The 10,496-nt window shown below is 43.5% G+C and overlaps 2 protein-coding genes and 2 pseudogenes across 3 annotated transcripts; 1 reads left to right on the top strand and 3 right to left on the bottom strand.

Annotated features, from left to right (window-relative positions):
* The first annotated feature begins 1,568 nt into the window (after window positions 1-1,568).
* LOC133888462 (trihelix transcription factor ASR3-like) lies at window positions 1,569-4,264 on the top strand. Of its 2 annotated transcripts, XM_062328720.1 has the most exons (4): window positions 1,569-2,336; window positions 2,465-2,521; window positions 2,813-2,854; window positions 3,870-4,264. In XM_062328720.1, the coding sequence occupies exons 1-4, from the start codon at window positions 1,688-1,690 to the stop codon at window positions 4,160-4,162; spliced, it is 1,041 nt and encodes a 346-aa protein (XP_062184704.1). In that variant the 5' UTR covers window positions 1,569-1,687; the 3' UTR covers window positions 4,163-4,264. The 2 variants fall into 2 exon arrangements, with proteins under 2 accessions (XP_062184704.1, XP_062184705.1); XM_062328721.1 differs by lacking the exon at window positions 2,465-2,521.
* A 374-nt stretch (window positions 4,265-4,638) lies between these two features.
* Window positions 4,639-6,964, bottom strand: LOC133888461 (uncharacterized). Its single transcript, XM_062328719.1, has 2 exons — window positions 6,378-6,964; window positions 4,639-5,694 (listed from the first exon to the last, which is right to left on the bottom strand). Exons 1-2 carry the CDS (start codon window positions 6,825-6,827, stop codon window positions 4,792-4,794), a joined length of 1,353 nt encoding a protein of 450 aa, XP_062184703.1. The 5' UTR covers window positions 6,828-6,964; the 3' UTR covers window positions 4,639-4,791.
* Window positions 6,965-8,283: 1,319 nt separating this feature from the next.
* On the bottom strand, window positions 8,284-8,947 carry LOC133889441 (S-adenosylmethionine decarboxylase proenzyme-like; annotated as a pseudogene).
* Window positions 8,948-8,957: 10 nt separating this feature from the next.
* LOC133889440 (1,4-alpha-glucan-branching enzyme 2, chloroplastic/amyloplastic-like) lies at window positions 8,958-10,496 on the bottom strand (annotated as a pseudogene).

The raw sequence follows: 10,496 nt of genomic DNA, 5'->3' as shown, positions 1-10,496 counted from the left end.
GTTCGTGTGGTCTTTGCATGTACGGAACAACGTTGAATAATTAGGAGCAGCAGTAGCAACACTAAAGCACTAAACCCGTCCACTTTGATGATCTAATTAAGCATGTTTCAGATCTGTGTCCTTTAATCGTTCACCCCCCCCCCCCCCCGCGCCTTTTGCAAGTCAAATTTACTACCGGTTGCAAGCACGCATGCTTGTGCAAATTTCGTTAACAAATCTAAGTCCATTCAGAATATTTTGCCAACCCAATTTCTTTATAATTGCACCCAGAAAGACAATTATAGAACCCTCAAGTGGTGCTATGCTAGCTGTCCTAAACAGGGACACGGCATGCGCCACAAATCATCCGATTTCCATACAGAATAGAGATGGTTTGTCTCATCCCTAGAAGTCGTCCAAACAAGCAGCGTTCGGTCGGCTAACGATTCCAGTTGCATAGCTTAGTTGCTTACGTTCTTATGGTGAAACTTATTTATTTGGGATTGAATCTTAGACTCTTTACAAATACTCGTGTTTTCTTTGAATTAATTTTCAAGAGGAAGGGCGGAGAGGGTTGAAGAAGAAGAGAGAGTCCTACTGTCTGGAGGAGGTCCTGGATCCATCATTATATGCACATATTGGTGCATTCAGTAGTTAAAGTGTGTCTTCATATTATATGAGTTTATGTATTTAATATTATTTAGATGTGTGCTATAACATATTTAATTAGGTATATGTGGTGTGCGTATGTGAGTGCGTGAGTGTCCGATTTGTACATAGAAAAAAAAATCAGTACCTAACAGCGGCTCTATGTGCAGTTGGGTGCACTGATTTACTCAATTGAGGAAAAATGTGAATGTTCTAATTTACTCGTCGTAATAGGGCCTTATCAGACCCATACAAAATATTGGCCTCCGTACAAAAACAACAAACCCAGATTAGCAGACGCATACAAAATATTGGCTTCCATACAAAAGATCCCAAGTTTCAAATCCATACAAAATATTGGCCTCCAAATTATCAGATCAGAGAAGGTTTGATCTCACAACAGTGCCCACTCCACTGTACCCCACCCTATTGCTGAAAAATGAGACAGTAGGGTAGCTAACCCATCCAAGCACCTAACCCTGTTGGAGCCCCCACTTGATACTACTTTCCCTAATCCAAGTCCCCTCCTAATCACACACATTAGCTTTTCCTTAATCCTCCTCAAACCCTTGCAAGCTGCAACAACTCTCCTTTTTATTTTCCTTCCTCTCTTGAGTGGGAGGAGAAGAGTCACCATCATTGCTCATGACTAGGGATTAAAATTTTAGTGAAATTTAAGAATTTTGGAGAGAGATGAAATATTTAATTTTAAAATTTTCTTTCACCGTGACTCTCAAAGCAAAAGACAAATGACTAAATGACTGAAATTTCACGAATTTTGATCTTTTCGCCAATGATAAAAAAAATTGTAAAACGAAATTGAAACCCGGCTCTGACTCCTCCACCATTAACCCTTCTTTAACTAAAGCCCTTAACCCTGATTAGTGCATTCCTAATTAAGGCCATCCCCTCCTAATCCCCAGCTTAAGAGTTAGGGAGAGAGACCGCCCTCCTGCCATGCGCCCCTGCTTCTCGGCTGCTTGCTGCTGCTGCTGCACCACCTCACGCCGTAAAGGCAGGTCCTTGGAGCCAAGAAGACCTCGCTGTCAACGTGGGCGGCATGTCTAACGCCGGTGGCGGGGGGACCGGGCGCGGGCCGCGGCTGCCGCGGTGGACGCGGCAGGAGATACTGGTGCTCATCGAGGGGAAGCGGGTGGTCGAGAGGAGCGGGAGCGGGCGCGGGCGCGGCCGGGGGCGGGCCAGGGGAGGAGGAGAAGGCGGAGGAACAGCGGGGGCGGAGCCGACCAAGTGGGCGGCCGTAGCGGAGTATTGCCGGCGGCACGGCGTGGACCGCGGGCCCGTGCAGTGCCGGAAGCGGTGGAGCAACCTCGCCGGGGACTACAAGAAGATCAGGGAGTGGGAGCGCAGCTACCCGGTGAAGAAAGAGGCGTCGTTCTGGGCCATGCGCAACGACGCGCGCCGGGAGAGGCGGCTTCCGGGGTTCTTCGACCGGGAGGTCTACGACATACTGGAGGGCCGCGGCGCAGGCGGTAATGCGGCGGCAGCGGCGCGCGCGGAGGTGGAGGACGTGGAGGTCAAGGACAGGGTGAAGACTGTGTCCGAGCCCGACAGTGGCCGTGGGGAGGTGGCCGGCGAGGGTGGGCTGTTCTCATCGTCATCCGAGGATGATGATGATGAAGACGATGAAGCGACCACGCCCGCTCCGATGCCAACGCTGGCGCCGGCGGCTGTGGCCGTGCCCATCTCCGGTGAGCAACCAATTCTTGCGTGAAACGATGTGTACTCCCCTTCTCATCTTTTTATGCAAGGTACAGAAGGGCGAGCTTTTCTGCATGGAAGAGTCTGAGCTTGTGTTTTGTCTTTTGTGTGTGTGAAGAAGACGAATTGAGCCGCTGCTTCTTTGCTGCGAACGCTGCTTCTTGGTGGTTTCATGGTAGAGCTGCTGACACAAGACTTTTTTTTAGATAATGGAAACATAGTTCCATGCTGATACAAGACTAGCTACAATCTTCTCTTCATTTTTCAGATGAACTCTGCCTTCTTATTGCCGTGTTCCTGTTTTCCCTTTTCAGATTAGGTGAAAATTCTTGAATTTTTCCCTGCAACTGTCACAGAGCTCAAGGCATAAAATTTGTCTTTTGGCGGTTTCCCTTTTGCCGATTACTTTGGACTTTGAATTATTACTTGGCTGACAAAGGTTTGCTTCTTGCTGTTTTGGTTACAGAGAAGACGACGGAGGCGCCCAGGCAAGAGACTTCTGAGCAAGGTAGTGATTATCAGAATTTAAATTGGTTTTATGCAAAAATATAACTCTCTTTTCTGTTTCTATAGTTCTTTGTTCAGGTTTTCTCTATGGGCTCATTTTCTGGGTTTCTTCGTACTTCACAGAATTTTTTTTACAGTTCCATTGGTTTGATCAGCCAAAACATATTACGGACAGAAAATATATAAACCATGTGTCACTTCATACCGTTTTAAATAAGAGGCTGCTAGTGTCGATTTTTCATGCGTCCTAAGATTGTGAAACACTTGCTTACCTTTGCATTTTGTGAATCGACGATCTAGTGCCGTCTGAGGTGTTCTGAAAGACTGAAACTATCCAAGACTGAGTTCTTTTTAAAGAAAAGCAACTACTACTGAAATTATCAAATTCTGCATGGCACATTATAATTTACCAAGTTTGAGATGATAAAATAACTGTTTCAACGTCGGGCAGTTCTAACTAGGGTCCTTTTCCAGATAATACAGAAGAATCGATGCTATTAGTTGCTACTTAAAGAGTGATTTTTTTTTCTTGTATTACCTGTTATGAATATAGGGGATCCTCGGTTGTTAAATCCGATCACTGTGTAGCACGAGGAGGTTTGATTGAGAAACGTTTATATATTCTCTTTTCAAGTCTTTGAAAGATTCTGGAATGATGGGGTACAGTAAACACAGCCCAATTGTATTCAGTCTATTCACTTCATAGTGATCTGGTTCTAACTGAGGAAAAGAATATTTAGCTATTCTAGTTTCCACTTCTTAATGTTTTAGAGAAACTTGTATCATCTAATATTCTAGCGCGAACACAGAAAGAAATCAACGGTAGTTGAATGCAACTCAGAAGCTTCAGGTTCACCTCATGAGAAGAAACGAAAGCAATACCCTTCTTCAGTAAAAAGAAGGAATGATGCCTATATGAGTTGAAATTAGAAAACCCTTCTCTTTCACCGAATCATACGCATGCACCAACATCGATTAAACAAAGTTCATGCTTAACTAACCATGTCTCTGAATAGGAGGCACGTCAAAAGGCAAGCGGCAGGAGCAAATTACAGGGGACTCACCAGTGCAGTGCGGACAGAAGAGGCAACGCAGCAGTGATGACATCTCTGGAAGAGCCGGCGCTGACCTGCAAGGCCAGCTGATCGAGATCCTGGACCAGAGCAGCCGGATGGTGGCGGCGCAGCTGGAGGCGCAGAACATCAACAGCCGACTGGACAGGGAGCAGAGGAAGGACCAAGTAAGCAGCTTGCTTGGTGTGCTTGGCAAGGTGGCTGATGCCCTGTACAGAATTGCTGATAAGCTGTAGCCGCCAGCTTGCCACTGTATGTCTTGAGCACATAAATAATTGCTTCAAAGAAAGAAAAAACATATAGAGAATGGAAAAACATTCCATTTATGAGAATGTACAGATTGATAAAGGTTCTTGTCATTCAGTTTTTTCTTGTGGACTGGTTCTGAAATTCGGTCAGAAACCTGAAATGGGGATGCCTTTTCTCCCCCATGGCCCCAAAATTGTGTATTCTGGAATTCTGCTGACTCTGGAATCTGCAGTGGAATGGAAGTGCATATCTGGTGGACTCCAGGATTAATTGGTTTCTCTTGATTTCTGCATGCAGAATGAACAAACTAAATGATTCATATTGTCTGACAACACAGCTTTTGACACAAAAGGGAAGAAAAGGATGGTTCCAGCATAGCCAACTTATCAGTGAAGTTCCTTAAATTTCTAACACTGATGTCCTCTGTGGCTCCCAGTATAAGCAATTATAGAACAATAGAGACTATGGATAACACCGTACTTGAAAAATAGCTGGTCAGCTCAGATCATAAGACCAAAGCAGGGGTACATACATATCTCCTGAATTACATAAGGAAATCTGAAACTTGTAAGTTTCTTAAAACAAACATCAACTAGGGACTCTGAAAACATCAGCTTCACTCATCATCATCAGTTCTATTTGCCCTGTAACGACGGGAGTTTGTCTTTGAGTTTGTATGAATCTGTGGTAGTGACGATACATTACTGTCATCTTCATCCATCTCGCATTGATCAGTTTCATCAGAACCTCCTGCCACCATACCAATTAGAGATGAGTTTGAATCACTAGTTTTTGGACCCTCATCCACCACCATGGCATCAACTGACTTCTTGCGAGGAATGAACGTGACTGAACTTGGAATCTCAACAGGCGCCTCAGGCTGCACCTTGTTGGGATCTGATCTCCCTAACAGATCATGCAGGTCTGCAAGAGCTCTCCTGTTAGATTCATCATTGCCCTCTGGTGCATCCAGGGTGTAACGTATGTACTTCGAAGGGTTCCTAACATAGTCAGGAACCCCAGGAGATTCAGATGGAGCGGATGTGTTTGCCTTTTCTGTAACAAAATCCATGGATTGAGGAACCATAGGAGAATCTTCATCGTGTTCAAAAATCTCTGACTCTGGGTCCTTAACACTAGCATCGAACCTGACACGTTTCCTTGGTTTTGAATCGCCTTGCTCCTCCTTCCTCTTCAGTATAGGCTTTACGTTCATATCCTCCTTAGCTTTCTTAGCCTGCATTTCAACAGTAGGAAACTCCTTGGCTTGAGAGGGATAGTGAGAGTCACCATCTTTAGAAGAATCATTGTCTTCTCTGAGTCTTGCAGATGCTGCCCTGATATCTGCACGAGGATCCTTCGAGAAGCGGTACACCTCTTCGATTGAATCATCAAGGAGGTCAGGAACTATGCTGTTGATGCTCATGTTTATGCCATCATCCATTATATCCTTCATGTACACACGGTCTGCAGCATGTTCTCTACCAAAGGCCTCTCTATCATACTTGTCCTCCTCTTCCTGAAAAATGCAACTCTTGTTAGATAACAATCCACAACAAATAATCCATAGGCCATAGAGATGATAATTCGTAATGACAAGCCACGAAGAGACACTTGTGAATAATCCAGTTAGGTCACTTAAGGGTTTTGCCGTCAAGTGAATGTTGTTGGATTTACAATATCCAATTATTTGATTCATCATTTACTACTACAAATGATAATAAAAAGGAAATGGGACAAAAGGCTTTCCATGTAAGTAATCTGCCATAAGAGTATAGGGAAAACCATTGATGTACATTGATCTGTATTCCCAGGGACACCTGGACACAAATCCAGGACAACAGTGGACTCGAAAGTACCACAACATGCAACGACATGAACAACAGAGAAGATGATTATTGTAACACCCTGATTTTCTCCACCTACTTATTCATCTAAATCATGACAAACCTTAGCTAGAAGGGCAACATATCCTAAAACTGAAATGTTAACTATTTCTTTTTTTAGGTGGAAGTTAAAATGTTCATTTAAGCAGGCAACAGACTGAATCACAGAGTCAATTTGATCCAATATTAATTCACAGCATAATTTCAACGAGCACCCTACAAGCAATTGTGATACAGTAACAACGGCTTCCAGGAGAACTACTACGTAGTACTAACTGGCTAAACCAAATCAAAGGCGGAAGTTGATTTTCCTCACCTCCCGATCCAGAGTCGGGTCGAGGTCGATGGAAACCCTAATCCCCTCCTCATCGTCCTCCGCCACCGCCTTCCGCCTCTCTTCCTCCTCTTCCCCGGCCTCCTCCTCCTCCACCTCCTCGTCCCCAGGATCATCCAGGTCGCCCTCAAAGTCCTGCCTGGGCCGGCGCCTCCGGCCGCGGAGGCACCCGTTGGCGTCGTAGAACGCGGAGGCGCATGGCGTGTCGGCGCGGTCCGCCGCGCCGGCGCGCTCCTCCTCCTCGTCGCGAGCCTCGGAGGGCTTCGCCCAGCGCTGGCGCTCGACGTCACCCGCGGCGACGGACCACGAGGCCGCCGGGAAGGAGGAGCCCGGGACGGCGTCGAAGAGGTGCGACCCGAACAGCCGCTTCACCCGCGCCTCGAACGCGGCCTGTTCGCCGCCCCCGCTGCCCCCGCTGCCCTCGGTCGCCATGGACGTCACGGCCCGGACTTCCGGAATCTTCTCGAAGGTTCGGCTCAGGCTGTGGTTGCGGGTTGGGGTCGGAGGGTTTAGGAACAGCGATGCGCGTGCGAGGGCGCTTTTGGTACTTGAACTCCTGGAGACGGCGATGGGGAGGAAGGTGTAGTGATTTTTTTAATTTTTAGTTATGTGTGCAAGGGGAAGTAATAATTTACATAATATGTAAAGGAAATTACTATATATAGTACATCATAATATATTCATGATCATCCTGATAACATGTTAATATTTTTTATTTGATAGCATCAACATTAACATGATATGATTCGATTCCAAATTGCAATATTGTAGACAAAATGTGCTTTCAGGTACATTTTCATCGCAAGATATCATTTGACACTAGGCAAAAAAATATCTATATATAATAAAATAAATTGTGGGCAATCGTTCCGGTGAGAGATGCTCATCGTCTGACGATGAACCACCGTCCTAAACAAGAACGGCCTTTGACTTATAGTTAGCAAAAATAAAATCCAGCTCCTTGTGGGTCAAACAAACAGAACAATGAGAATATGAAATATGTTTATCGGATCCAACTCACAAGGCCTACCACATCAAATTATTGAAGAAGATATCAGCCTCATCAGCAGATAAGCATAGAGAGAATGGTACATGTCTCCGCAAATATCTCAAAGTCAAAAGAATCAGAAAGTGCAAATCTCTCAAGGAGAATCAGAGAACAGTTTCTGATTATCAAACGCGACTGTTATCTACTCAAGATATAAAATGTGCCCCTCTCATCCCAATGACATCTAATGCAAGTGTATGAACCTATTTAAAAAATAAACATATATTAGTACAATAAACAGAGCAATATTTTGCGTGTTCTTGAGAGCAAAATACAAACAAAACATAAAAGTCAATGGACTCACACCTAAAACAAATGGGTAAAACTTTGCATCTAACAGCTAGCCACGCGATACATGTCCTCTAGCTATTTGCTGTGGATTTCCTCTGTAAAAAGAATCTATTTACTGTAGATGTAACATCTCGCCATTTCAGCCGTACACGGAGCTGAAAGACGATGAAATGACTTGCCAACCACGAACATGATGCTTCCCTGTTAGAACGACATGAGCATACTATCAGCTACCTCCATGCAAAAATCAGGACGCAATTTGCACCGGCTAGTTGTTTAGAAATGACAAACAAGTAACCAATCATTGACTCAAAATAATTCTTATTGATATGCTCTGACAGATATTTCTCCATACATATGCTCATTGTGGTAGACGCATGTGACCACCTAGAGATGTACACTTATTCAGGTTAAGCATGCTTACATAGTTACAAATGATTTTATATACTAATAGCCTGACTTGGTTGCTTTACAGAATAACCAAACGACAACCACGACAATCGGAACATTAAAAAATACTCAGCAGTAAATCGACACCAGAATACCATCTTACTCATCAAGCACTACATCCATCTCCTTCAAGGTGTCCTCTTCCCAGGAGAGAAGATTAGCCAGTTTACCGTTCTTTGTAGGAAGTTCACCGTTCTTTGCAATAGCAGGATTTTCCACATTCTCGCCCTCAAAGCAATGGAAAATAGATTTGGGCGAATCAACGATAGCATCTTTAGCAGCAAAAAAGCTCAGGTAGATGAGAAGACCACCACAGGGCAGCTCTTGGTCTACAATGTTGTTGAAGTCATAAACCTTGGCATCAAGTTTCTTCCCCATGTCCCTGCTTGGCCATGCCGACCAAAGATGGTCACGGCCACATACAACTCTGAAGAGCCAAAGCAATTGAGGACCCTCTTGACGAGGTCACCATAAGCCAGAGTGGTGGTGTCGAAGCCCACAACCTCATAGCTGGTGTAGCTGAAACCATCCTTGGGGGTCATATGAATGTTAGAGGATGTAGTGCCATGGATCACATTCATGAAGTAGCCACACGGTTCGAAGTTGAAATCACATATCTCCATCTCAGGGATAATTGCTGAGATGCCAGAGAACTTAGTCATTTCCTTAGCATATAATGTGTGGCCATCAGCAGAAGTCTTGAAAAAAAAACTGAAGCTTTCTTCTTGTCTAGACCAGTCATGCACATTTCAAGGGTAACCATAGGGTGCTTCCTAGTCCTCTATAAGGGCATAAAACATAGCAGTTTTGCTAGGAGCGTAAGCCTAGTAAGAACACTGTCTATTGTCATACGGCCAGTCCTGCAAGGCACTAGTAAAATCATACGTTGATTCAGATTAGTAGGCTACCCAAAAAAAAACAAGCAGAATGTGCCCTAACACTTGAGCCAGCACTTACAATAGTGAAGTACTCTGCATCGTGATCAAGGGGATTGAATCCACCGTAGAGGCCATCATCAGAGTCTAAGACCTCCTGATAGGAAATAAAACAAACCATTAGTAACCCATAAAAACATGTGTCTCCAAATAGGTGGCTCAAACTGATAGTATCATTTCAGTAAATTGGGAAGCAAATTTCAGTATGCATAAAACTTCAAAGAAGGAAGATCGCTAGAAGTACATAACAAATATAAAACAGATGATAGGAATACTATGCTCCTACTTGAGTACCAAGAACCCTTCTACCAACTACACCATCTAGATCAACAAATTATGTGTGCAGAAATAAAAAAATTGCAAAATCTCGCAAGTGATGATAGGTTACATAATTGAAATTGCAAAGCATGCAAAAAAAAAAAGTTGCATACCTTGTACTTCCCAGGCTTTAAACAACCAACACGCTAGTCAAAATAGCTATTGCTCCGGTGAAAGTTGAACACAAAAACCAGATCTCCTTCCTCAAAGATGATCACCTTATCCTCTTCATGTTTCCGTGATACATACTGGTGCTCAGATGTCATGAACTATGATTACGTTGACTATTTCATTAGTATAAAGTCACCAATTACCCTGACATGAAAAGAAATTCAATATACACATAAAATTTTCCTCAAATTACTGATTTTCTGCTTATTAAAATATACACATATACGGTATGATGACATTAGAATTTAACTGTGACTTAATAAGCAATAGAGATAAACCAGTGACAAACTTCATCTTTTTCCTCAAGATGCTGCACTGCTCGATCAAACTCCTACATGCCTCGATATCTGAGATAACCTACATCTCCTTAACAAAAGGGTCAAAACTCTTACTTATCAACAACATTAACATATATTAATACAGCATTAGCATTTATAAAAAATAATCTTTCCTAAACAAGATTTCCAAAGAAACATGGCCATCTGGATTTGGTGAGAGGATACAATAGCACATCTGAAACTTACAATGTCAAATCTATGACGATATTTATCGAAACTATTGTTATTCCCTGGGATGACTGAGCTATTTGGAAGACTTTGAGGACCTCTTGGAAAATCAATCTATTCTGCAAAGTAAAATAAAACGAATCAATTCCCTCATCAGAAGCGATATGTAATAACTATGCAAAGATCATGGCTAAAACCATAAAACGCTGCAAAATGCAATAAGTTGTAAACACTTACCAGGATACCCAAACTCATTTCCCGTGAAATTGAGATAGCCTTCCCCTCCTAAACCCATTGTGATAAGCCTAATCATTTTATGCAATGCTATCCCACAATCAATGCGAGGTGTTGAAGGTCTGTCGAGAGCCATGAAATCATACAT

Source organism: Phragmites australis, chromosome 13 (assembly GCF_958298935.1).
Source record: "Phragmites australis chromosome 13, lpPhrAust1.1, whole genome shotgun sequence".
Lineage (NCBI taxonomy): Eukaryota > Viridiplantae > Streptophyta > Magnoliopsida > Poales > Poaceae > Phragmites > Phragmites australis.
Note: the sequence above shows the minus strand (reverse complement) of the source record. Positions and strands in the feature narration are given on the sequence as shown.